This window comes from Trachypithecus francoisi, unplaced genomic scaffold (genome assembly GCF_009764315.1).
Source record: "Trachypithecus francoisi isolate TF-2019V2 unplaced genomic scaffold, Tfra_2.0 Lachesis_group6, whole genome shotgun sequence".
In the NCBI taxonomy this organism is placed as follows: domain Eukaryota; kingdom Metazoa; phylum Chordata; class Mammalia; order Primates; family Cercopithecidae; genus Trachypithecus; species Trachypithecus francoisi.
In genome coordinates, this window is record NW_022681471.1 from 83,766,887 (window position 1) to 83,794,886 (window position 28,000).

Sequence of the window (28,000 nt, forward strand, 5' to 3'; positions counted from 1 at the left end):
GACCGAGAGAGAAAAAGCTGTAGGCTTTATTAAGCAGAGTGACCATACAAAGCTTCCACAGCGTGGAAGGGGTACCAAGCGGGTAGCCAGTGTCAGATTTTTTGAACACCTTTTAAACTCTTTAAGGTGGGAAATATGTGCGGCAGGAACATGTTACCAGAGCGAGAAACAAAGACAATTAACATGACTCAGATCTTGAGGCAACCGGAATTGTAACTTAAGTTTTATCTACTTATAACCTTGCACTGGCATGACAAAGGAGACAGGATCTCACAGGATTTTACATATTGTGTTTACAAGGAATTGGAATTGGGAACATAGATAAGGTCTGCTGGTCACAGAAAAAGGGGCTTTTAACATTCCTTTTAGTTTCAGGGGAGGGGGAAGGGAGAGAGAGAGGACACAGGGAAGCTTACAACAAAATTTTTGCTGTTTATAGCTTTCTTGGGGAAGGAAACACAGGCACAAATTCTGATGTTAGGAATATTTTAAGCATGTATCTTCAATACTATTCATCCAGGACCAAAGTAAGTCCTGATGCAGGAAATGAGTGAGTTTCACAGCTTTCTGAGCCCCTACTCGACTCAGGAAGCTCAGCTGGAACCTCCTCTCACTTTTTACTTTCTTCTGATATTCCTTGAAAATACTTCTCCTTCATAGTGGAGATAATTAGTTTTAAACAGCTTGGTTCCTTCCCTGCTGTGAAGTATTGAGTTTTATTTCAGGACCAAAGGACATAAACCAGTTTATGACATGAACAGGTTTACACAATCTGCAAAAGACAGGACAGAGATTGCATATTGTATTTACTAGGACACGAGATTTACACTGACCACTCTGGAATAAGACTGTGCTTACTTAGTTCAACTAAGTACTGAAAAGTCATAGAGACTGAAAAGCCAACACTTTTTCTGTGTGTATGTAATTGCTTTATTATGTCTTTTTTTTTTTTACTTTGAAAAAATAGTGCTTTGTCGTGGTGATAGTTCTATCTTTCATATTTTAAATAGGGGGAATGAATGGAAATTTGCTTTCTCAGCTTTTCAACTACACTGTGTTTTTAACAGACACTTTCTTTCAGTAGGATGCTGTGTATTTAAGCCCGCAAAATTCTTCCTAGGTATTTCTGAATCCTGTTGTGTACATGTGGGTTGAAAGTTCAAATATTTCATCTTCTTTAGTGTTTAGTTGCTCACTTTATTGTTAGAGAAACTGGTGGCCAGGTATTCTTTCTCTGTTTTCTGCCATAAAACCTTTTAGAATTCAAATTTCTTCTCACATACATCTGGAATTGACTTTGGAAGCACTGGCCATAGAAAAAATGTTCTTACTCAAACCATCTAATTGAGAAATAATTGACTCATGCCTACTCCCTAAGGTTGGGGCCAATACAGTGCTGTAATTTTTTCTCCGTAACACTAAAATTCTACTACAAGTATCTTCCTTAAAATCCTACCCATATTCAAGGAAACAACCATGAAAATTGTGTGTTTGTGTGTGTGTGTGTGTGTGTGTATGTATGTATTCTTTTCCTAGGATAGTGTTCATTTTCATACGTTAATTCTGTCATTTAATAAAATCTCATTCTTCTTTAAGTAAAACTGTTACCTTACATCTTTTCCAAACCTTGCCAATTGGCAAACGCCTCTTTGTAGAGCTATCCATAGTTCACAGATCTGCTAGTTTCCACTCTGTGGACCTCCAAATATAGTGCAAAAGAGAATGTGACTAGGGAGGAGAGGACTGTTAGACTCTAAAGCATTTTTGTTTAAATCTACCAACAGGTTGTACCCCTTGCATACTCCAGGGCAGAAAACCTGATGCATCCTGGTCCATTGTTCTCACAGCTCACCACTGAGGAAGCACATCTATGAATTCCCTATTCAAATTTGGTTGGTTCTTTAGTATGACTAAAACGTGGGGATCCCCCCATCTCTAAATCAATATTACTGCCTATTTCTTCTAATGGCATCTCAGCTTATTGTTTCTAAGCCATGCGAATCTTTGCAATTTTAATAATGGAAGCTAGCCCCCTTATCTCTATGAAAGCGTCCGTGTAGCATAAAGTGGGCAGTTGTCCAACCCACTTCCACAATTCTTGTTACTTTAAACATCAGTTTAGAAGCTTACACTGTATTAACATTTACTCTATACATAATAGATGGAATTATGAGATCACATAATGTGCTAATGTAATAAATTTTCATTTAAGACAAAATGTAATTACCTATTTCTTATCTGACAGAATTGAGAAGTGTTTCCTACTAAGTCTGAAGTGCACACTCTAGAGGATAAATGATACAGAAGGTATCTAAGTATACAAGAACCTTAGAAACATTCTCCCTGGAAATACAAAGTGTAGAGACAGTTATTAGAGAGAGGTTTTCACGTTCATAGTCTAAACTGGGTCTGATTGTTGCCATTACAACTAGAGAGCAATTTCAATAGAATATCTACCTTCTGAGGGGAGTATGGCAGTTCATTTCAGTGCAAGACTGAATCTGGCTTTGCATATTTGGGAATACTAACTTACAGTTTTTTGAGTGTGGATTTTTTGTTGTTTTTTTTAAATGAAAGCTACATACTCTTTACTAGGCTATTGTAGTTTTTAAAATGAAGACTTACTTGTATTTTAAAAAGATGTTTAACATAGAGTTTCTAATTGATGGATCTGGAAATCAATCTGAATTGGACATATGGCTTCAATGCACAGGAGAAGTTTCCTCATATTGCTACCTTAACATGAATTTGACACCCAACTTGAAAACTCCATGTAGAAAGAGTAAAATAAAAATAAAAATTTCATAAAAAATTCTTCACAGCCCCTTTAAAACTGCAACAGTGCAGTAAAACCCCAATTAAACAACTGCCCATTAACTTGTTATTTAAAATGTAGACTTAAAAACCAATAGACTTTTTTGGTGTGTATGCAATTGCTTTCATAAACACAGTTTACGCTGGAATAAGGAAGTCCTAGTTCATAATGTTGGAGGTCGTCCTCGCTGCTGCAGGCTGTTGAAGTGAGCCTCCTTCAAGGTCTGGTTGATGTGGGAGTAAAGACCTTGGCATGGTACATACCCCTCATGCAAGAACTGGGGAATGTTTGCATTGGGTTCAGTAACAATCTGGTTTAAGTTGCCTTCTGGTCCACTTGCTCTCTCTGGGATATTAATGCAGCTGCTGCTCCTTTCATTATCACTCCATGAGAACTGGAAGGAAAAAGACAGAAAGGGGATTGCTATTATGCTATTACAATATTTTTCCTACTTGGCTTGGAGAATAGCAGCATAAAACTCTATACTGGGCTTTAAAAAGCCATTTAAGATAGTTCATTCCATCCTCACAACAACCCTTTAATTAAGTTGGGATTAACAGCCCCCATTTTACAGATGAGGAAACAGATCACTGCCTTGTCCAAAGTCACATAGCTACGAGTGGCAGGGTGAGGATTCAAACACAGGCCTTCCAGTTCCAAATCCCTTCACACAGTCTCTACCCTTGCTTGTACCATTTATTCCAATAACTGCATCAGAGAAGTAAGTACTCATCCTTTACCTGAAGTATCAATTAATGCTAAGGATGTAGTAGAAATAACGACCATAACAAGTAAGTTGGACTATGGGTAAAAGTTACAATGAAGCAAATAAGACACATACATTTATACACACATGCATACACACATAGATACAAATAAACAATGATTTTGTACACATATCCTGATAGTGGACATGTATGGTCTTCCTATATCAATTCAATGCTACATACATATCCTGAAAGGCATTTGACATACTTTTAGTCAAAGTTATATGCTACTTATTAGCATTTTATGACTAGCATTTATTGTTCTTCTATATTTATGGATTTAATAGGTGTGTATTTTCTTCTTAAGATCTTTTTTTTTTAATTGAACTAACCTGATTCAGTGCCTTTTTTACATTGGAGAAGCTACTCAGGGATCCCTGTAAACAGTCATTTCCAAGAATTTCCTGCCTTCCAATGCTACAATTCCCAAAAGAAGAAGGTAATGGCAAGGACTCTTATTCAAATTATAATATTTAACAATGCTGGTATTATATTTCTTCTAAGTAATTTTTTTCCAAAGGCAACATTAGTAAGACTTAAACCAAGAATGGTCATAGTCCATAGGTCACTTGCAGCTGCTCAACTTAGGTCACACAGTACACTGCCCACAGCTACCAAGAGACAACCGATGCTCATCTTTATCCAACTAGAAACATATGTTAAAAGAATCTATACAGGAAAAGAGATAGAAGGGGCCAAATGAAGCCAGATGTGAGAGTTAGCAATAGCAATCAAATTGATTTAAGGATTAAATGTCAAGGCCAATTCAAAAAGAAAATTAAAAAAAATTCCTAGGCCTGAGTATAAAAATATAGAACTACCACTGCCACAAAGTAATGAAGTTATGAATATTCCAAAATTAAGCTATTACATTGGATAAAAAACCCACAGCCTACACTTGGTTCCTCTTAGTTGGCTTCCTTGTTTTTTTTGTTACAGGTACTGCCTGAAAAATAAGGTAAGAACTAGAAATCATTTCTGATGAATCAAATTTTCATCTCCAATGACATCATATTGATTTTACACTACAGTGCAACACTAGGGTGATGTTATGCTGTGTATATTAAAAATTCATAGGCTACAAGGGATTTCTTTAGAATAATTATTAAGAAAAAATACATCTACCTTTAATTTGTTTCATTTTAAAAGTTTTTAAACTCAATTGTGTACAGATATAAATAGAAATGCTCATTAAGACATTTTTATACTATCAATATTTTTAATAGCTGAAAATCAGAAACAACTAAATATTTAAAAACAAAGAAGCAGTTAAATTATAGTGCATGCATTCATACAACAGAATCTCATCAGCCATTAACAATAATGATATATCATGGTATATCAGAAGTCTTTATACTTCAGGTTCTTAGAAAAGTCTAAATTTATAGGCTATAAAAATAGTTAATGGAGAAATAACTAAACAATGACACTGACAGCTTTCATCTGGGTAAACCATTTAAAAATTAATTAGGTAAATGTAATGGAATAAATGCTTATAAATAAACTTGTCATATAATTTAAAATCTAAAGTTATATTAAGTTAAATAATAATACTCATTAAAGGTCTGGATCACTTCCAATTTTTAAAAAATTATACGAAAATATTTTTCTAAAAAATGTTTTCTTATTTAAAAGAAAATTATTTTTGTCTAATTCAAAGGTTACTTAAAAGTTATTTACGAAACAAGGTGAAAGTAACCAGTAAAAAAGAGCAATGTAAAGAAATGTCTCCCTCTTTACATACTATATATTTACCTCTTTATAAATATAAAGGGGTATTTTTGGCAAGAAAGGTTAAAAGGAAATCGTTTTTTAATAATTATTTTATGAGAAATAATAATTTCTTTATATGAGAAAGAATCTTGTATAGTAAATTTCTATCCTAAAATAACTGGTTATTTAAGAAAGAAAGATGTCTAGCATAAAACAGGAAGTTTGAGCATCTCATTAATGATTTGTATCAAGTTGTCTATAATTCAAGGGAAATTATAATAGTCTTTTTAGAGATTGGGTTTTGATTTTTTAGAAAACACTTATACACTAAAGAATTGGGTAGAACAACAACATTTTCTTAAGGTATTGATTTACTTTTAATAAAATTGCAAGGGATTTTAATTTTTTTAATCCAATTTTCAACTTTTATTATCTTGCTGTTTCCAGCATTCTCTCCCCTTTGAAAAGGCCTGAGATAACAGCCCTCTCCTTCAACTAATTTTCAGCTTCCGTAATTTTTTTCCTCAGGTTCTAACTGTTGGTCATGGCATGACGCTAAAAATGTTTTATCTTAAAGGTCTAAAGAAAATGTTTTCTTCCAACATAACATTCTGTGCTCTTGGCTTTAAATTTTTCTATGAATCCAAAAATTTTCACTTATTACCCAGGAAACACTCTGCCTATGTCTAACTAATTCAAGTATCACTTTCATTAATTTTGATTTGCAGGTTACCTAAATGGACTTTCCATAGGGAATATTAATTGTACTGCAGGTATCGGGGGAAACCAGGCCCTGACATTTCACGTACATTCTTTTCTATTTCCCTAAGTGTTGGCTGGTCTGAGAAATAAAGGGAAAGAGTACAAAAGAGAGAAATTTTAAAGCAGGGTGTCCGGGGGAGACATCACATGTTGGCAGGTTCCGTGATGCCCCCTGAGCTGTAAAATCAGCAAGTTTTTATTAGCAATTTTCAGAGGGGAGGGAGTATACGAACAGGGTGTAGGTCACAGAGATCACATGCTTTAAGGGCAACAAAAGATCACAAGGCAGGAGGTCAGGGCGAGATCACAAGGTCAGGGTGAAAGTAGAATCACTAATGAACTTTCACATCCCGCTGTGTACACATTGTCATTGATAAACATTTTAACAGGGTTCAAGAGAAGAGAACTGGTCTGACTAGAATTTGCCAGGCTGGAATTTCCTAATCCTAGCAAGCCTGGGGGTGCTGCAGGAGACTAGGGCGTGTTTCATCCCTATCTATATCTGCATAAAGGCAGACACTCCCAGGACGGCCATTTCAGAGGCCTCCCCTGGGAATGTATTCTTTTCCCAGGGCTGTTAATTATTTAATATTCCTTACTGGGGAAAGAATTCAGCGATACTTCTCTTACCTGTTTTCAGTAATAACAGAAATACGACTCTGTCCTGCCCGGCCCACAGGCAGCCAGACTTTAAGGTTATCTCCCTTGTTCCCTGAAAATCGCTGTTATCCTGTTCTTAAGGTGCCCAGGTTTGATATTGTTCAAACACACATGCTCTACAAACAATTTGTGCAGTTAACACAATCATCACAGGGTCCTGAGGCGATATACATCCTCAGTTTATGAAGATGATGGGATTAAGAGATTAAAGACAGGCATAGGAAATCATAAGAGTATTGATTGGGGAAGTGATAAATGTCCATGAAACTTTCACAATTTATGTTCAGAGATTGTAGTAAAGACAGGCGTAAGAAATTATAAAAGTATTAATTTGGGGAACTAATAAACGTCCATGAAATCTTCAAAATTTATGTTCTTCTGCCATGGCTACAACCGGTCCCTCCGTTCGGGGTCCCTGACTTCCCGCAACAGCAGGAGTTTTTTTTTTTTTTTTTTTCCCCTTTTGGTAACTGGCCTAACAAACAATTTTACATTTTATCAAAATAACTTCTTTTTTTTTTTTTTTTATATACTTTAAGTTCTAGGGTACATGTGCATAACGTGCAGGTTTGTTACATATGTATACTTATGCCATGTTGGTGTGATGCACCCATCAACTCGTCAAACCCATCAATTCATCATTTTATCAGTATAACTCCCCAATGCAATCCCTCCCTCCTCCCCCCTCCCCATGATAGGCCCCAGTGTGTGATGTTCCCCTTCCCGAGTCCAAGTGATCTCATTGTCAGTTCCCACCTATGAGTGAGAACATGCGGTGTTTGGTTTTCTCTTCTTGTGATAGTTTGCTAAGAATGATGGTTTCCAGCTGCATCCATGTCCCTACAAAGGACGCAAACTCATCCTTTTTGATGGCTGCATAGTATTCCATGGTGTATATGTGCCACATTTCCTTAATCCAGTCTGTCACAGATGGACATTTGGGTTGATTCCAAGTCTTTGCTATGTGAATAGTGCCACAATAACATACGTGTGCATGTGTCTTTGTAGTAGAATAATTTAAACCTTTGGGTATATACCCAGTAGTGGGATGGCTGGGTCATATGGTACATTTAGTTCTAGATCCTTGAGGATTGCCATACTGTTTTGCATAATGGTTGAACTAGTTTACAATCCACCAACAGTGTAAAAGTGTTCCTATTTCTCCACATCCTCTCCAACACCTGTTGTTTCCTGACTTCTTAATGATTGCCATTCTAACTGGTGTGAGATGGTATCTCATTGTGGTTTTGATTTGCATTTCTCTGATGGCCAGTGATGATGAGCATTTTTTTCATGTGTCTGTTGGCTGTATGATGTCTTCTTTTGAGAAATGTCTGTTCATATCCTTTGCCCACTTTTTGATGGGGTTGTTTGTTTTTTTCTTGTATATTGTTGAGTTCTTTCTAGATTCTGAATATTAGCCCTTTGTCAGATGAGTAGGTTGCAAAAATTTTCTCCCATTCTGTGGGTTGCCTGTTCACTCTGATGGTAGTTTCTTTTGCTGTGCAAAAGCTCTTTAGTTGAATTACATCCCATTTGTCAATTTTTGCTTTTGCTGCCGTTGCTTTTGGTATTTTAGACATGAAGTCCTTGCCCATGCCTATGTCCTGAATGGTATTACCTAGATTTTCTTCTAGGGTTTTTATGGTATTAGGTCTAACATTTAAGTCTCTAATCCATCTTGAATTAATCTTCGTATAAGGGGTAAGGAAAGGATCCAGTTTCAGCTTTCTACTTATGGCTAGCCAATTTTCCCAGCACCATTTATTCAATAGGGAATCCTTTCCCCATTTCTTGTTTCTCTCAGGTTTGTCAAAGATCAGATGGCTGTAGATGTGTGGTATTATTTCTGAGGACTCTGTTCTGTTCCATTGGTCTATATGTCTGTTGTGGTACCAGTACCATGCTGTTTTGGTTACTGTAGCCTTGTAGTATAGTTTGAAGTCAGGTAGCGTGATGCCTCCAGCTTTGTCCTTTTGACTTAGGATTGTCTTGGCAATGCGGGCTCTTTTTTGGTTCCATATGAACTTTAAAGCAGTTTTTCCAATTCTGTGAAGAAACTCATTGGTAGCTTGATGGGGATGGCATTGAATCTATAAATAACCTTGGGCAGTATGGCCATTTTCACGATATTGATTCTTCCTATCCATGAGCATGGTATGTTCTTCCATTTGTTTGTGTCCTCTTTTATTTAACTGAGCAGTGGTTTCTAGTTCTTCTTGAAGAGGTCCTTTACATTCCTTGTAAGTTGGATTCCTAGGTATTTTATTCTCTTTGAAGCAATTGTGAATGGAGGTTCATTCCTGATTTGGCTCTCTGCTTGTCTCTTACTGGTGTGTAAGAATGCTTGTGATTTTTGCACATTAATTTGTGTATCCTGAGACTTTGCTGAAGTTGCTTATCAGCTTAAGGAGATTTTGGGCTGAGACAATGGGGTTTTCTAAATATACAATCATGTCATCTGCAAACAGGGACAATTTGACTTCTTCTTTTCCTAACTGAATACCCTTGATTTCTTTCTCTTGCCTGATTGCCCTAGCCAGAACTTGCAACACTTTGTTGAATAGGAGTCGTGAGAGAGGGCATCCCTGTCTTGTGCCAGTTTTCAAAGGGAATTTTTCCAGTTTTTGCCCATTCAGTATGATACTAGCTGTGGGTTTGTCATAAATAGCTCTTATTATTTTGAGGTACGTTCCATCAATACCGAATTTATTGAGCGTTTTTAGCATGAAGGGCTGCTGAATTTTGTCAAAAGCCTTGAGATAATCATGTGGTTCTTTCTTTGGTTCTGTTATATGCTGGATTACGTTTATTGATTTGCGAATGTTGAACCAGCCTTGCATCCCTTGGATGAAGCCCACTTGATCATGGTGAATAAGCTTTTTGATGTGCTGCTGAATCCGGTTTGCCAGTATTTTATTGAGAATTTTTGTATCGATGTTCATCAGGGATATTGGTCTAAAATTCTCTTTTTTTGTTGTGTCTCTGCCAGGCTTTGGTATCAGGATGATGTTGGCCTCATAAAATGAGTTAGGGAGGATTCCCTCTTTTTCTATTGATTGGAATAGTTTCAGAAGGAATGGTACCAGCTCCTCCTTGTACCTTTGGTAGAATTCAGCTGTGATTCCATCTGGTCCTGGACTTTTTTTGGTGGGTAGGCTATTAATTGTTGCCTCAATTTCAGAGCCTGCTATTGGTCTATTCAGGGATTCAACTTCTTCCTGGTTTAGTCTTGGGAGAGTGTAAGTGTCCAGGAAATTATCCATTTCTTCTGGATTTTCTAGTTTATTTGCATAGAGGCGTTTATACTATTCTCTGATGGTTGTTTGTATTTCTGTGGGGTCGGTGGTGATATCCCCTTCATCATTTTTTATTGCGTCTATTTGATTCCTCTCTCTTTTCTTCTTTATTAGTCTTGCTAGTGGTCTGTCAATTTTGTTGATCTTTCAAAAAATCAACTCATGGATTCATTGATTTTTTGAGGGTTTTTTGTGTCTCTATCTCCTTCAGTTCTGCTCTGATCTTAGTTATTTCTTGCCTTCTGCTAGCTTTTGAATGTGTTTGCTCTTGCCTCTCTAGTTCTTTTAATTGTGATGTTAGAGTGTCAATTTTAGATCTTTCCTGCTTTCTCTTGTGGGCATTTAGTGCTATAAATTTCCCTCTACACACTGCTTTAAATGTGTCCCAGAGATTCTGGTATGTTGTATCCTTGATCTCATTGGTTTTAAAGAACATCTTTATTTCTGCTTTCATTTCATTATGTACCCAGTAGTCATTCAGGAGCAGGTTGTTCAGTTTCCATGTAGTTGAGTGGTTTTGATTGAGTTTCTTAGTCCTGAGTTCTAGTTTGATTGCACTGTGGTCTGAGAGACAGTTTGTTATAATTTCTGTTCTTTGACATTTGCTGAGGAGTGCTTTACTTCCAATTATGTGGTCAATTTTGGAATAAGTGCAATGTGGTGCTGAGAAGAATGTATATTCTGTTGATTTGGGGTGGAGAGTTCTATAGATGTCTATTAGGTCCGCTTGGTGCAGAGATGAGTTCAATTCCTGGATATCCTTGTTAACTTTCTGTCTCGTTGATCTGTCTAATGTTGACAGTGGAGTGTTGAAGTCTCCCATTATTATTGTATGGGAGTCTAAGTCTCTTTGTAAGTCTCTAAGGACTTGCTTTATGAATCTGGGTGCTCCTGTATTGGGTGCATATATATTTAGGAGAGTTAGCTCTTCCTGTTGAATTGATCCCTTTACCATTATGTAATGGCCTTTTTTGTCTCTTTTGATCTTTGATGGTTTAAAGTCTGTTTTATCAGAGACTAGCATTGCACTCCCTGCTTTTTTGTGTTCTCCATTTGCTTGGTAGATCTTCCTCCATCCCTTTATTTTGAGCCTATGTATGTCTCTGCATGTGAGATGGGTCTCCTGAATACAGCAGACTGATGGGTCTTGACTCTTGATCCAGTTTGCCAGTCTGTGTCTTTTAATTGGAGCATTTAGTCCATTTACATTTAAGGTTAATATTGTTATGTGTGAACTTGATCCTGTCATTATGATATTAACTGGTTATTTTGCTGGTTAGTTGATGCAGTTTCTTCCTAGCCTCGATGGTCTTTACATTTTGGCATGTTTTTGCCATGGCTGGTACTGGTTGTTCCTTTCCATGTTTAGGGCTTCCTTCAGGGTCTCTTGTAAGGCAGGCCTGGTGGTGACAAAATCTCTCAGCATTTGCTTATCTGTAAAGGATTTTATTTCTCCTTCACTTATGAAACTTAGTTTGGCTGGATATGAAATTCTGGGTTGAAAATTCTTTTCTTTAAGAACGTTGATATTGGCCCCCACTCTCTTCTGGCTTGGAGAGTTTCTGCCGAGAGATCTGCTCTTAGTCTGATGGGCTTCCCTTTGTGGGTAACCCGACCTTTTCTCTGGCTGCCCTTAAGATTTTTTCCTTCATTTCAACTTTGGTGAATCTGCAATGATGTGTCTTGGAGTTGCTCTTCTGGAGGACTATCTTTGTGGCGTTCTCTGTATTTCCTGAATTTGAATGTTGGCCTGCCCTCCTAGGTTGGGGAAGTTCTCTTGGATGATATCCTGAAGAGTGTTTTCCAACTTGGTTTCATTTTCCCCCTAACTTTCAGGCACCCCAATCAGACGTAGATTTGGTCTTTTTACATAATCTCATAATTCTTGCAGGCTTTGTTCATTTCTTTTTTCTTCTTTTTTCTTTTGTTTCTCTTCTCGCTTCATTTCATTCATTTGATCCTCAATCGCTGATACTCTTTCTTCCAGTTGATCGAGTCGGTTACTGAAGTTGCATTTGTCACGTATTCTCGTGTCATAGTTTTCATGTCTGTCATTTAGCTTATGACCTTCTCTGCATTAATTAGTCTAGCTGTCAATTCTTCCACTCTTTTTTCAAGATTTTTAGTTTCTTTGCACTGGGTACGTAATTCCTCCTTTAGCTCTGAGAAGTGTGATGGACTGAAGCCTTCTTCTCTCATCTCTTCAAAGTCATTCTCTGACCAGCTTTGATCTGTTGCTGGCGATGGGCTGCGCTCCTTTGCAGGGGAGATGCGCTCTTATTTTTTGAATTTCCAGCTTTTCTGCTGCCCTGCTTTTCCCCATCTTTGTGGTTTTATCTCTCTCTGGTCTTTGATGATGGTGACCTACTAATGGGGTTTTGGTATAGGTGTCCTTCCTCTTTGATAGTTTTCCTCTGACAGTCAGGACCCTCAGCTATAGGTCTGTTGGAGATTGCTTGAGGTCCACGCCAGTCCCTGTTTGCCTGAGTATCAGCAGCAGAGGTTGCAGAAGATAGAATATTGCTGAACAGCGAGTGTACCTGTCTGATTCTTCCTTTGGAAGCTTCCTCTCAGGGGTGTACTCCACCCTGTGAGGTGTGGGGTATCAGACTGCCCCTAGTGGGGGATGTCTCCCATCTAGGCTACTCAGGGGTCAGGGACCCACCTGGGCAGGCAGTCTGTCCGTTCTCAGATCTCAACCTCCGCGTTGGGAGATCCACGGCTCTCCCCAAAGCTGTCAGACAGAGTCGTTCGCGTCTGCACAGGCCCCCGCTACTTCCCCTGTTGGTCTTCAGCTGTGCACTGTCCCCAGAGGTGGAGTCTCAGTTGAAAATGCAGAAATCACCGGTCTTCTGTGTCGCTCGCGCTGGAAGTTGGAGACTGGAGCTGTTCCTATTCGGCCATCTTGCTCTGCCCATCCAAAATAACTTCTATGTCATTGTTATTAAAGTTTTAGTTTGCTTAGAAAAAAACTGAGGTTAAATTTTTTTAAAAATCAAGGTTACTACATCCATGTAATTTTCTTTCTTTTAAAGTCCTTGCACCTTTAAGTTATAGGGCTTTGACTCCTGGATATAAAAAGAACACCAAGTCTTGCTAAATCTTAAACAATGACAGCAGTTAAAGCCTTATCTTCAGACCCAGTAGAAGATGCCAAGCAAAATACACTGTGTGCATAATACACAGGGCCAGAAATTAAAACTATTGCATTCCTCAAGGCCTAGGGACTATTATAGAGGAGGTGGGTGTGTGAGATTGTAATGGTCAATTTTGAGAGATAAAATTAGTTTGTTTTCTCTATAAATTAACTATTAATACTGAAGGCACACTGATGCAAGACCAGCATCTGTGCCCCAATGTCAGAGTAACAAGGTTTTCTTGGAGCATTAACCTGCGTGGACGGGGGAGGGGAGAGGGAGAGAACAAAGGCGACTAAGGTGGCGCATTTCCGGGTTCTTCATCACCAACTTTCCTGTGCCCGGGAAAAACACAGATCGACTGCACAAGCGCAACGTGACGTCTGATCGAGTAAACCGAAACTTACTTGGCCACGCCTGCAGAGACGCCTATGGCACGCCCTTGTCCCACCCACTGCCCTACCGCTTCTGAGCCCAAAACATAAAAGCTGCTCCCCGCAGAAGTGCGGTGCAAACTTCCTCGGCCCCTCTTCATATGCGGACCTAGGAACCTCACCCGAGAACGCGGGAGCGACTTCCTCGGCCTCCACTGCAGGAGGCCAATGAACCTCGCCCTTTTCCCCTCACATTGGCTGGCTAATAAAACTTTTGTACTTTGCCTATTTGCCTCATCTCTGGTATCTGATCCAGTGGTCGCATAAAACAAATCATAACCCACTTAATTTTTTAAGAAATAAAGGTTATGAAAAAGTTTATTGAAATTATATCTTATGGTCAAGATGACCAAAACTTAATAAATTTGTTTAGAAAATTTTAAAAGACAGATTTAATGGGCCTCGTGCTGTCTTCATTAAAGCTTATTGTTTGGGAAATTAAGTCTCCAGTCTCAAAAAAATAAAAACTTTTGTCCCTTTTTGAAATCTTTGAGTCATCACTCGGCTAAATGGATGACTTATTGTGCAATGACCTTTGATCCTATTTTGTGATATCAGGTTTTTTTAACTTTTTATAGTTGACAAACTTTCCAAAATAAAATTCTAGCTTTGGTCCTCATTAATCTTTTGATATTAGGTCCCCTGAAGTCCAAAAGAGACATATTTGGGTTATTTGATATAATATAATCATACAGAAGTATTGTCAAATATAAAATGGCATTTAACCTTCTTTGGATTATATTTATATAAATGTGTTTTTAGTATGTATTTAAGAATTGTATGTAATTCCTGTGATTCTGATATGTCTTGGTACATGTCAGCAGTCCCCAATCTTTTTAGCACTTGGGACCGGTTTTGTGGAAGACAATTTTTCCACAGATGGGGGACGGAAGGGATGGTTTCAGGATGAAACTGTTCCACCTCAGATGATTAGGCATTACATTCTCATAAAGAACACACAGCCTAGATCCCTCACATGTGCAGTTTACAATAGAGTTTGTGCTCCTATGAGAATCTAATACTGCCGCTGATCTGACAGGAGGCAGAACTCAGGCAGTAGTTCTCGCTTGTCCACCACTTACCTCCTGCTGTGCGGCCTGGTTCCTAAGAGGCCATGGACCAGTACCAGTCTGGTGCCGGAGGACTGGGAACCCCTGGTATATGTTATCAGTAGTAATAATGATTATGTAAAATGGTTGTATGCCACAGAAGTAACCGAATTTCCTTGTCAATTACGTCTTTATGACTGTTCTAAGACTCTTGTTATTCATGGTGGTTTTACTTTTATCACTTTCAAAAGGTGGTTTTATAATCAACTATAGGACTCTGACAGGTGCTCTTGAATGCAGGTTTCTGATAACTTTGGAGATTGTGATACTAGAGTAGAGGAAAAACTTCCAAGACTCCCATAGAGAGCTAATGTGTTCATAAACATTGAGCAGAACAGGAGTTAATTACACAGACTAAACTGATGGAAACTGAAATAATCTTTTTGTGACTTTGAAACATGTTTGAAACTCAGAAACTTTTGTTTCTGAATTTCTAACTTTGTTTCTTTTTCTAACTTGTTTCTGAGCCCAGAAAACCATCTTTCTTTGAGCTATTTTACAGCTTTTAATATTGGGTTAACTATGCTCCTGTGAGAAAATCTGAAGCGTATTTCTCTCTACCTGATTTCTCCAGAATTTGAAAACTATTTGCAAGTATACGTAGTTTATGGTAGTATAGTTATTTGCAAAAATTTGATAAGACTGTTTTCTTTTGTAACAGGACACAATTGAAGCCACTGATTTTACTGAGGCTTTGATTGGGATGGCAGATCCAAACAGATTGCTTTAAGTAATCAAAGCTGACTTATAGAGCCAATAAAATCCCCTTGAGAAAGCTGGCCTCATATATTGTCTACACAGTCCGTGTACAGGTTCCTGAACTTTGGTAAGTAAAGAATGGCACTTTCTGACAGGCCCAAGGAGTCCCACATTATCATGGGACCCCAGTAAGGAATTCACTCAATTAATGTGGATATTTACAGGCACAGATAAATCCATGGCTGGGCTCAAGGCGTTGAAGTGTAATCTGAGATTCTTTGTGGGATAAAGTTCCAGCAAAGCCAATTTAAAAACAAAAGAGTGTGCATGGCAAATAGTTATTCTTGCTGACTTTATACAAATACTCAGGCAAAGTATAATAAAACTAACACTTATTTATGCACAAATTTGTCCTATGATTTGTTTTTAGTGAAAACGGAGCTTGAAGAGAAAAAAAATGTTTCAAAATAAACTATAGTACACTTGTTGTTAGATTCTAGTCTTGCCTAATGTTTTTTCAATTTTTCCTATTTTCCAGTTTAGACTGAATTATAAAATTTTTTTTGGCTACAAGTCTCCAAAAATAATGTTTTCATTTTTTTCTTTCTTTCCTTTCCTTTTTCCCATTTTTACTGATTTGAAATCACTAAAAATTAAGCTGTGCTTTCTTAAAACCCTGTGAACTGAAGCTAGACAACTTAAGCTTCAGAAAAAAATAACAGCAACCTATTTACATATATAAAACACTTTCATACCTGCCTACTGATGTATGGACTTCAGAGTAATATGGCCTATATTGATTTTCCAGGATTGTTCTCTATCTTTTTGTTTGTTGTTTTCTTTCTCTCTTCCTCCCCCTACTTTTTCTTCATAGAACATGATACTTCACAACCTGCTAAAAATGAGGTTTCCTAATAATGTGTGACCTACCCATCTAGAAATAAACCATCCTTGCCACAAGAGATCAAACAAAATCTGAGACCAGAGATTAATTTTCTTCTAAAATGCTTTCTCCAAAAGATTTAAGAAAGAAAGTGGGGGAAATGTGAAAGGAAAATAAATCTCAGGGCCCTAAAATCATTAGGCCAAGGGAAAAGCCAAGCTAGGAACTACATCAGGCAAACCCACTTCCCATTTTATTCCTAAATCAGACAGCTACAAATATTTTTTTTAAAGCGACATACCTTTCTCACAATTTGCCCACAAAGAAATTCCTTTTGGGCTTCAAGATCTTTGAAGTCCTGTTGAATTTTGAGCTGGCAATGTAAACTGATAACTTGTCTTCACAGGTGTCAGAGAGAAAGTCACACCTCTGCTCACCTGAGACAAATGCATATCTAATTACTCCCTCTACCCTATTGTTTATGTAAAAATGCAGATTCACTGAGCCAGACTAAATTGTATATTCAGTGAAAGACAGATCAAGGACTCAAAAGATTGCAACCTCTTGTCTCTTATCTACCTATGACCTGGAAGTCTCAGTTTCAAATTGTCTTGTCTTTCCAGACTGAACCAATGTACATCTTACACATATTGATTGGTGTCTTCTATCTCCCTAAAATGTATAAAAGCAAGCTATACCCCGACCACCTTGGGCATATGTTGTCAGGTGTGTGTAGCAGGTACATGCTTAACTTTGGCAAAATAAACTTTCTATATTAATCGAGACCTGTCTCAGGTATTTTGAGTTCATACATATAGTTGGGACTTTAAATACTTTTTAAAAAGTTTTAGTTTTGTATCTTCACTTTCTTTCTTATTTATTTATTTATTTATTTGAGATGGAGTCTCGCTTTGTCACCCAGGCTGGAGTGCAGTGGTGGGATCTCGGCTCACTGCAAGCTCCGCCTCCCGGGTTCACGCCATTCTCCTGCCTCAGCTTCCCAAGTGGCTGGGACTACAGGCACATGCTGCCACACCCAGCTAATTTTTTTTGTATCTTTAGTAGAGACGGGGTTTCATCATGTTAGCCAGGATGGTCTCGATCTCCTGACCTTGTGATCCACCCGCCTCGGCCCCCCAAAGTGCTGGGATTACAGGCGTGACCCACTGCGCCCAGCCTGGATCTTCACTTTGTAACTCATCTACTGCAAATATATTTCTTTTGTGAAAAACAAACATTTTATTTGTAAGTAGGGAAACTAAAGAATGCTACTACAAAACCAAATACAATCTCCTGCTTATGGATTCAGTTACTTCTGACTTCAAAGCAAAGACTTAAAAAGCGCTGTAATTCCATAAATGAGATTTTGGGAAGAGGGTTTAACCTCCTTTAGTCTAGTAAAGAGCATCTAAAAAGTCATATACACTAGCATTTTCTAGGCTAATAATGCTGTTATTTAATAAACATAGCCTATATTATGCAACCTGGGCTTTGTCACACTCACCCTGTGAATCTATTTCATGTGAGATATCCCACTTAATGAACTGTTTGTCAGAATGATTGAGAGGAAAATTTGCTTCTTGATGGTGTATGGTTTTGACACTTGAAACTGCTTAGTACAGAAGCATTAACCTTACTACACTTTATTTTATTATTTTTTTAGAGACAAGCTCTCACTCCATCATCCAGGCTGGATTGCTGTGATGCAATTGCAGCTCACTGTGGCATTGAACTCCTGGGCTCAAGGGATCCTCCTGCCTCAGCCTCCCAAAGTGCAAATTCTTTTATCAGGGAATAAATGAGATTTTAAGCACCTCACTATTTGGAAAGACTCATAATATATAACATCTTCAACACCCTCCTGATTCTTCATACAAATGTCTTACCAGAATGCTTATCCTATCTGACATTTACAAAGCTCATTCTTTTTTCTCTGAATTTTCAATATAGGTTTAATGCTGATATCTGTGCAAGGAAAATGAAGGACAGAGCCCTTACAAATTCACACACATAGCAAAATAAAATTATATTTATGAAGACTCTAAAGAAGAGTATCTCACTATGCAAAATTCACAAAGGCACTTAACAAAAATCCTGGAGTCCAGGTCTGTGTGTAAAAGCGGATTTAGGTTAGTTTGGGCCATAATGAAATCTGCATACTTACCTGTAACCAAAGAAACTTTGAGACCAGCAGGGATTTGCTAGAACACATTCTGTTTTAGAATAGGCATCAAAATCACCCGTGTGGCTGACACTTTGACTTATGTGCACATGCTGGGGCCCAACCTCTGAGAGGCTCTCAAGTAGGCACAGATTGTTCTGATGCCCAAGCAGTATCTAAACAAATATTTGCATGTCTATTATACAATGTATAAGGAGGCACTTTGCCTGGGATACTTAGGGATTCAACAGGTAATTCTTGAGCCTAATCAAGAAGAATACAGTACTCTGAGAGTGACAGGATCAAGCTATTGCAATGATAACGTAACACTGAATGCTGACTGGGGAAATAGAGGAGCCTTCTTAAAATGAAATGCATCTAAGCTAGGCCTTCAAAGATACAGAGAATATTAATAGGAAGGGTGTGACAAATGGAGAGAGCAATAAGAGCACAAGCAAGCTGAAGAAGAGTTATTGAGGAAACAAAGCCACAAATGATGTAGCTGGTATCTCCGAGAGAAGAGTTAGTGAGAACCAAAAATGCAAGAGAAGATATGGCTAGGTTATCAGGGGCCTTGAATGTCACTCTAAGAAGTCTGTACAAACAGGTATTTGAGCATAAGATAAATGCTCAGATCTATATTTAGGAAAAGCATTTTAATGGATGAATGAAATAGGGGGTGGATGAGACCACAAAAACCACTGGGAAATTTTGCAATGTATCAAGCAAGAGGCAATACAAGTGTGAATTAGGATGGTGGAAATGTAAAGAAAAGGATATATTTGATACACGCAGAGGTAGAATAGAAAGGAGTCATTGAGGAAATGACAGAGACATCTAAGTTGCTGTCAGGCACCTAGGACAATGATTGGCAAATGGTAGGTGCTCAGTAAATATTTGGTAATGCAATTTAGGAAGTCTCAGATGTTCCCTGACATATGTTACAGCAAAGGAGTAGGGAGGGGATGGAGGAGCTAAGGTTTACTGAGTGGAGGTGAGGAATAAAAGGGAGTGAATGTAGATTACAGTTTGGATTTAAAAGACAGGGAAAAACACAATATTTGAGAGAAAAATAAACCAGACACAAGATTAGTTAGGGAGTGAAAAGAGAGCCTTAGCAGGCTAATGAAGGAAACAGTAGATAAATAAAACTGAGGAGATGAGGAGGAATATTAATTACGGAATATCTTCATAAAAACAGAACAGAAATTCATGCATGTATTTATGATATAAAATTATATAACACTTTCTAATTGTAAAAGCAGATGAACCCAGTATTTTATTTATTTATTTATGTTTTGAGATGAAGTCTCACTCTGTCGCCCAGGCTAGAGTGCAGTGGCACGATCTCAGCTCACTGCAACCTCCACCTCCCCGGTTCAAGCAATTCTCCTGCCTCAGCCTCCTGAGTAGCTGGGACTACAGGCACGCACCACCATGCCTGGCTAATTTTTGTATCTTTTTTTTTTTTCTTTTCTTCTTTTTTTTTTTTTTTTTACTTTAAGTTCTAGGGTACATGTGCATAACGTGCAGGGTTGTTATATATGTATACTTGTGCCATGTTGGTGTGCTGCACCCATCAACTCGTCAGCACCCCTCAATTCATAATTTATATCAGGTATAACTCCCAATGCAATTCCTCCCCCCTCCCCCCTCCCCATGATAGGCCCTGGTGTGTGATGTTCCCCTTCCCGAGTACAAGTGATCTCATTGTTCAGTTCCCACCTATGAGTGAGAACATGCGGTGTTTGGTTTTTGTTCTTCTGATAGTTTGCTAAGAATGATGGTTTCCAGCTGCATCCATGTCCCTACAAAGGACGCAAACTCATCCTTTTTTATGGCTGCATAATATTCCATGGTGTATATGTGCCACATTTTCTTAATCCAGTCTGTCACAGATGGACATTTGGGTTGATTCCAAGTCTTTGCTATTGTGAATAGTGCCACAATAAAAATACGTGTGCATGTGTCTTTATAGCAGCATGATTTATAATCCTTTGGGTATATACCCAGTAGTGGGATGGCTGGGTCATATGGTACATCTAGTTCTAGATCCTTGAGGAATCGCCATACTGTTTTCCATAATGGTTGAACTAGTTTACAATCCCACCAACAGTGTAAAAGTGTTCCTATTTCTCCACATCCTCTCCAGCACCTGTTGTTGCCTGACTTTTTAATGATTGCCATTCTAACTGGTGTGAGATGGTATCTCATTGTGGTTTTGATTTGCATTTCTCTGATGGCCAGTGATGATGAGCATTTTTCATGTGTCTGTTGGCTGTATGAATGTCTTCTTTTGAGAAATGTCTGTTCATATCCTTTGCCCACTTTTTGATGGGGTTGTTTGCTTTTTTCTTGTAAATTTGTCTGAGTTCTTTGTAGATTCTGAATATTAGCCCTTTGTCAGATGAGTAGATTGCAAAAATTTTCTCCCATTCTGTAGGTTGCCTGTTCACTCGGCTAGGGCAATCAGGCAAGAGAAAGAAATAAAGGGTATCCAGTTAGGAAAAGAAGAAGTCAAATTGTCCCTGTTTGCAGATGACATGATCGTATATTTAGAAAACCCCATTGTCTCAGCCCAAAACCTCCTTAAGCTGATAAGCAACTTCAGCAAAGTCTCAGGATACAAAATCAATGTGCAAAAATCACAAGCATTCTTATACACCAGTAACAGACAAACAGAGAGCCAAATCATGAATGAACTTCCATTCACAATTGCTTCAAAGACAATAACATACCTAGGAATCCAACTTACAAGGGATGTCAAGGACCTCTTCAAGGAGAACTACAAACCACTGCTCAGTTAAATAAAAGAGGACACTAACAAATGGAAGAACATACCATGCTCATGGATAGAAGAATCAATATCGTGAAAATGGCCATACTGCCCAAGGTTATTTATAGATTCAATGCCATCCCCATGAAGCTACCAATGACTTTCTTCACAGAATTGGAAAAAACTACTTTAAAGTTCATATGGAACCAAAAAAGAGCCCGCGTTGCCAAGACAATCCTAAGTCAAAAGAACAAAGCTGGAGGCATCACGCTACCTGACTTCAAACTATACTACAAGGCTACAGTAACCAAAACAGCATGGTACTGGTACCAAAACAGAGATATAGATCAATGGAACAGAACAGAGTCCTCAGAAATAATACCACACATCTACAGCCATCTGATCTTTGACAAACCTGAGAGAAACAAGAAATGGGGAAAGGACCCCCTATTTAATAAATGGTGCTGGGAAAATTGGCTAGCCATAAGTAGAAAGCTGAAACTGGATCCTTTCCTTACTCCTTATACGAAAATTAATTCAAGATGGATTAGAGACTTAAATGTTAGACCTAATACCATAGAAACCCTAGAAGAAAACCTAGGTAGTACCATTCAGGACATAGGCATGGGCAAGGACTTCATGTCTAAAACACCAAAAGCAATGGCAGCAAAAGCCAAAATTGACAAATGGGATATGATTAAACTAAAGAGCTTTTGCACAGCAAAAGAAACTACCATTTTTGTATTTCTTTAGTAGAGGCAGGGTTTCACCATATTGGCCAGGCTAGTCTCGAACTCCTGACCTCATGATCCACCTGCCTTGGCCTCCCAAAGTGCTGGGATTACAGGCATGAGCCACTATGCCCAGCCCAGTATTTTACTTTCTTTCAAGCCCTAGCTTTCCTCTCAATTCTATCCCTCCATGCCTACAGCTTTTCCTTTATGTGAACCTCCACAACAAAACATTCACTCGTAATACATAGTCTATCCCTGGAATAATAATATGATGTTTATTCAAAGGCACCTGTAGAAACTTGAATAAGTAAACAGATGATCCTAACCAAATCCATCAGAGGGCACTTAAAATATGTGCTCCCAAAGTTCCAAGGCATTTAAAATGACGTGTACGCATTATCTAATACTAGAAACATTGTGGAATCTTACGAACTGTAAAACACCAAATTAATTAGGTTGTTGAATTACAACCATTTTCCAAATTAGCAAGGCAATGATAGTCATGTGTTAACTTCTCTGTGCTGATGGGGTAAATAATCTATGCTTTTTGTAGCTCAGTTTCCTCATAAGATGAAGTTAGGACAGACACTGAGTTGTAAGTTATTTTCCAGCTCAGAAATTAAATTTATAAAAGCTTGTTCCTCCATTTTGAATGTATCTCTAAGTAGAAGCCAATTTTAGAAGGTTCCCATTTTCCCACGGGGTTTAAAACCACATCTAATGACCATTATTTTGTTCAACAATGATTTCATTCCCAAAAATGTCTCCCAAAGTAGTTCTGTCTCTTAGAATGTATGTGATCAAACGTGATGAGAATGACTCCAAACTACTAAGAATCTAAGAGGAAATGTTCTTCAAAAAATTTCACCAAGGCCAGGGCATGGTGGCTGATGCCTGTAATCCCAGCACTTTGGGAGGCCGAGGCAGGCAGATCACGTGAGGCCAGGAGTTCGAGAACAGCCTGGCCAACATGGAAAAACCCCATCTCTACTAAAAATACAAAAACTAGCTGGCCATGGTGGTGCATGCGTGTAATCCTAGCTACTCGGGAGGCTAAGGCACGAGAATTGCTTGAATCTGGGAGGTGGGGGTGCAGTGAGCGGAGATCGTGCCACTGCACCTCCAGCCTGGGTGACCCAGTGAGACTGTCTCAAAAAAAAAAAAAAGTCCCAGTTGTCAACTGAATTGATATTACTTAAAATGATAATCTGACAAGGGGAGATTTCCTGTCAGTTGACAAATAACAGGATTCATAGAACTCTAATTTTAAATGTATTTGGGGCTTCCTGGTTCTGTTTTTTCTCTCATTTGTCTTACTTCTGCTACCCCCTTGGAATTGTAGCATTAGGGCACAAAATCTTTTCCTACTCTATACAGTGGGGAAGAGAAAAAGGCAGAGATCTGCTCCAGATAAGCCACTTGTGTGTGTATCTACATAATTGTCCACTCTTAATTTCTTGTACTATTCAGTAATCTGAAAGGTAAAATGAATGTTCCTTGAAGTTGAAATTCAAGTTCCTTAGAATGGTGGTTACTACAGGTTTAGAAAAGAGGAAGGCGGGGGATGAAAAGAAGTTGGCTAAGGGGTATAAAAATACAGTTAGATAAAAGGAATAAGTTATAGAATTCAACAGTACGGTAGGAAAATTACAGTTAACAATAATTTATTGTCTATTTCAAAATAGAAGAGAAAAATTATAAGTTTCCAACACAAAGAAAAGACATGTTTGAGGTGATGGATATCCCAATTACCCTGACTTGATCATTACACATTACATACAGGTATCAAAATGTCACATGTACCCCCAAAATATGTACAACTCTTCTATATCAATAAAAAATTAAAAACTTCAAACTCTTTTTATAGCACCATTAAATTTGCAAAAATCATGAGACTGCCCCAAATTTTTCACTTTTTTCACTGAGAAAGCAAGATTTGCCTTCCAGCTAATAACATATCACTATGCACTAGAAAACATGTTTTCCATATAAAAATAAGGGAAGTAAGACTACTATTCCCTGCTCATATGAGGGGACAAAATTACAGGGGCTAATTCCTCCTGATTATGTTTGGCAAAGTTTTTCTGTGCTTCTTTTCCATTTTCTGTGAGATACTATATCATAATTTAAAGCTCCAGCTCAAAAGCCACTGTAATCAATTAAGAAAATTTTTATGAAGGTTTCTTGGAATAATACATTTCTTTTCATTACAGAGCACAAATTGGATACTTTAGTGTAGGCAATGAATGAAATAGAGGGTATCTGCCCATACTTCCTACCTCCGTATCTTGAGAATCCTGAAAGATAGGGTTTCTCTTATTCCTTTTGGGCTGGGCAGAATGATGATTGCCCTCTTTACTGCCATTTCTTCTTCTTTTCCTGAAAATAAATTGCAAAGAGAGAGTTGTTAGATGAAACAACTGATCTTTTGGATGCTTAAACTGTAAAGCAGTGACAACATACATATATGAGACCTTGCCTGAAAAAATATGTCACTATCTGCTATCCCAAGATATAAAAGTCATAAGTACTCCATCACCAGGCATGAAGATAAAAAATGTAATACAAGAACTCTAAGTAAACTCAAGCTGCACATTTCATTTCTAGAAATAATTTTCGTAACTTTAAATGACCCTTGAAAATAAAGAATACGAGGAATTTAATAGCTAAGTTTTCAAAATCTACCTAATTAGTTTCATTGTCTTGACTCCACGAAGTTACAATTCCAGGGTAAGTGATTTTGAACCCCTTCAGTAACACTTCAGACATGTGTGTCTGCCAGTGTCTACTATTAAGTTCTTATGCCAGTGGTGTAGAGACACTGAAGAGATATTTCTCGTATTCTGAATGTGGTTAGGCACTTACTGTTGCCATACCAGCTAGTATTATGACATAGTTACTGCACTAGATTGTCACCATGAGATTGTGGCTGATTACTTCCTTGAAACATTCATTTCTCAAAATTGTTTTCAATGATTGGTAAGATTACATCTTCAGTTTCAAGTTCCTTGTCAATAAGTAATCAGACTGCAGCATTTGACATAGTTTTCACAGCACTCTATTATTAACCAGACGTTCTCCCCAGCCATCTGCTTAGAGACTACTTTTGAGTTATTGGTACTCTTAAGAATGGCTGAGTTTACTCATTTTTATAATTTCATTACTCTTTAATCAATTCTCATCTCTAGGAGACTGAGTACTAGTCATGTAGTGCAGCGATTTCTAACACTCTGTTAAATTAAACTGCTTTCTTTAAGAAAAGAAAAAGCAACAAATAATAGGAAAAAAAGGAGTTCCTATACTCGGAACAGGGGCTCTTTAACCACATCCCTCCCTGGATCTGCCTTCCTGTGCCACCCACTAACATAGCCTGACCCTCTTCTTAAAACTGAGGAAAGAGCAGGCCCAGAGAAGCACAGTGACTCAGACAGTAAAATGAGTAAGGCTGGTAGAGCTGAGGCTGGAAGGAAAGTTCTCTTTGGCCTTGGCCCAAGGTCCTCCAGGAAAGTTTTCAGGAAGTAAAAGTTAATGAAGAACTGCATGTCCAAATCAAACAATATCTTTATGATAAAGAACTTGCCAGTATAAATGAATTCAGCTTATTTGTGTACAGTGTCTAAAAAGGTACTTTTTTTTTTGGCAGGAATTGTGATTTTTACCCAGATATGTGAGACATGCTAAAGCAGTTTTAGTGGGATTTGGGGAGAGAAAGACCTTTGTAGTCAGATCAGGCTTGCTTCATAAATACTGTTTACTGTCAACTGTCTGTGTCCCTAATTCCAATAGCATGTTGGTAATTTGGCCCCTGAATTCATAGTTAGTGTATTTTTCTTTATATTGCAAGCTCCTCATTACATGATCTAAATCAATGCAGCAGGCCAGGTTGACTAGCTTTTCACCACTGGAATAAATAACCTTAGGATGCCTTCCAGAAAATAACCTTAGCATACCTTTCAGAAAATAACCTTAGGATGCCTATCCTTCCAGAATCACAGTTCTATGAATTGATCCAGGGCAGGGTCTTTGTCAAAAGATAGCCAATATACTAACAGCTGATCAAAACATGGAGCAACAATAAAACATCCACCGCATCTACCAAGGAAATTCTATGCTACATCTTACTCACCGAAGCCTCAGTGAGATTATTATGAAATGAAAGAGAGAGCCTCGAACCTGGAAAGATCTGGGCTTTGTCCTGAGTCTGTTACCAACCAGCTAAATGGCCTTTGTCAACTGAACTGGCTGAGGCCAGTAAAACTGATTTTTAAGATATCTTAATGACATAGGCAAATGCTGACTACAAAATGCCGAATAAAAAATCACGTAGAAAACTGCTGCTGTATTACACTCCATTATGACATGATTCATTATATATAAAGAAAAAAAATGACTGGATATAAATATTATTTTATTTCACAATGTTTATTGAGCATCCACTAAGTACTAGGCACTCCTCCAGGTGCCAGGATAAAAGAGTGAAACAAACACATGCCACAGCTCCTGCCTTCATTAGGGAGCATGGTGATGTTTGTCTTTGATCATGGTATTTTGAGTATTTGAGTATTTTGCACTCAAGTTTTACTGAAACTTTCAACAGCTTACAATACGTTTGCATTGTTTTTAAAACAGACTAATACTATGAAAATGAATTTTCAAAGTGTGAAGCTGAGTTTAAAAAGTGGAATGTTCAAATCATGAAACAATGTTAATCTCATTTTTTAAAATACAACTTTATGAATGAAAAACATCTAAGGAAATTTATCACAAAATACGATTAATGGTCACAATTGGGTGATCGGACTGTGGATACGACTGGCTTCCTTTATTACGCTTTAACAGTCTAACCAAGTTTTCTACCATGAGATTCAGAGATGTTTGTAATGAAAGAATACATTGATAAAGGTCCATAGAACCCTCGTATCACGTGGAGAAAGATGACTAAACCAATCAGAGAAACAGAAATACTAGTTGCTAGGGTACCTAGCAGCCTCACCGAAGAAATGCCAATTTGAAAAACAGAATGCTATTGTCCACTGACTGAGTTTTCGAGAGGGACCACATCCCCACCTCACCCCCGCCTCCAGGGCTTGTAAGGCACTGACAACCAAAGAACCAGCATTTTCTTTCGGAGAAGGGTTCGCAGCATTTTTTTTCAAGCCAGAAGGGCGGGGCATGAGGCGAGCAGGGCCGCTCCGCCCGGCAACACTGTCACCTGCAGGTCATGAGAGCCGAGCGCCACCAACCCCGGAAGAAAATACATCTCCGCTGCGTTTCTGCCCCGAGCCTCGAGATCTTGGCTGAGAAAGCAAAGCGTGATGACAGTGGGGACCAGAGAACAGACAGGTACCGGCAGGAAAGGCCCCGACGAACCTACCGTACAGGGCAGCCTCCCATAGTACAGGACTACCTCGCATCGTCCTGCCCTCGGAACCATAGCAACCGCGCAGGAAGTTCCTGCGCCGCCGGATAAACGCAGCCCGGAGGGCGGGGCTGGCTTAGGATTGATGGGCTCTGGGCCTGTGCATCGGAGTCCGGGGAGGTTGGCGCCGGTCTCCTCCGGGTCCGCCGCAGGCTTCCTTCCCTGCTGTTGGGAGCTGACACCTGAGGGACGATCCGCTGAGCGTCAGGATCTGCTGCGCGACTGCCCCAGCCGCCCCATGTTCGAGACCTGTGCCAATCCCATGGACATTCTCCTCCCACCCAGCCAGCCTCTGAACACGCTTCTCACGTGGTACACGCCCTGTCCTCCTCGCAGCCCTCACACTGCTGATCCTCCTCGGCGACCTCAGCGCCCCCGGGGCTGACCAGGCCGTGGCCTGTGCCTCTCTGTCCTCAGGGGGGTTCTCCTCCCACCCCTAAGTCTCTTCCGCCCGCGGTCACGCCCCGGGCCTCAGGAAAGACTGCTATTTCTTGCATCCCCCACTCTCATAACGGGCAGCACACGATCCTGTCCTAACAGCTCCCTCTTCCAATGCCCCAGCATCCACAGCCTTCAGCCCCAAGGAGGCCACCTCTCCACTAACCACAACCGCGTTCCTCACCATTTAACCT

General features: G+C 38.8%; 1 protein-coding gene across 3 annotated transcripts; it reads right to left on the bottom strand.

The window, feature by feature from the left end:
* On the bottom strand, positions 1 to 27,994 carry FAM104B (family with sequence similarity 104 member B). Of its 3 annotated transcripts, XM_033201016.1 has the most exons (4): positions 27,324 to 27,994; positions 24,229 to 24,328; positions 3,079 to 3,209; positions 1 to 772 (listed from the first exon to the last, which is right to left on the bottom strand). In XM_033201016.1, the coding sequence occupies exons 1-4, from the start codon at positions 27,341 to 27,343 to the stop codon at positions 676 to 678; spliced, it is 348 nt and encodes a 115-aa protein (XP_033056907.1). In that variant the 5' UTR covers positions 27,344 to 27,994; the 3' UTR covers positions 1 to 675. The 3 variants fall into 3 exon arrangements, with proteins under 3 accessions (XP_033056907.1, XP_033056905.1, XP_033056906.1); XM_033201014.1 differs by having other exon boundaries at positions 1 to 3,209; XM_033201015.1 differs by lacking the exon at positions 27,324 to 27,994 and adding an exon at positions 24,635 to 24,759 and having other exon boundaries at positions 1 to 3,209.
* Between the last annotated feature and the right edge of the window lie 6 nt (positions 27,995 to 28,000).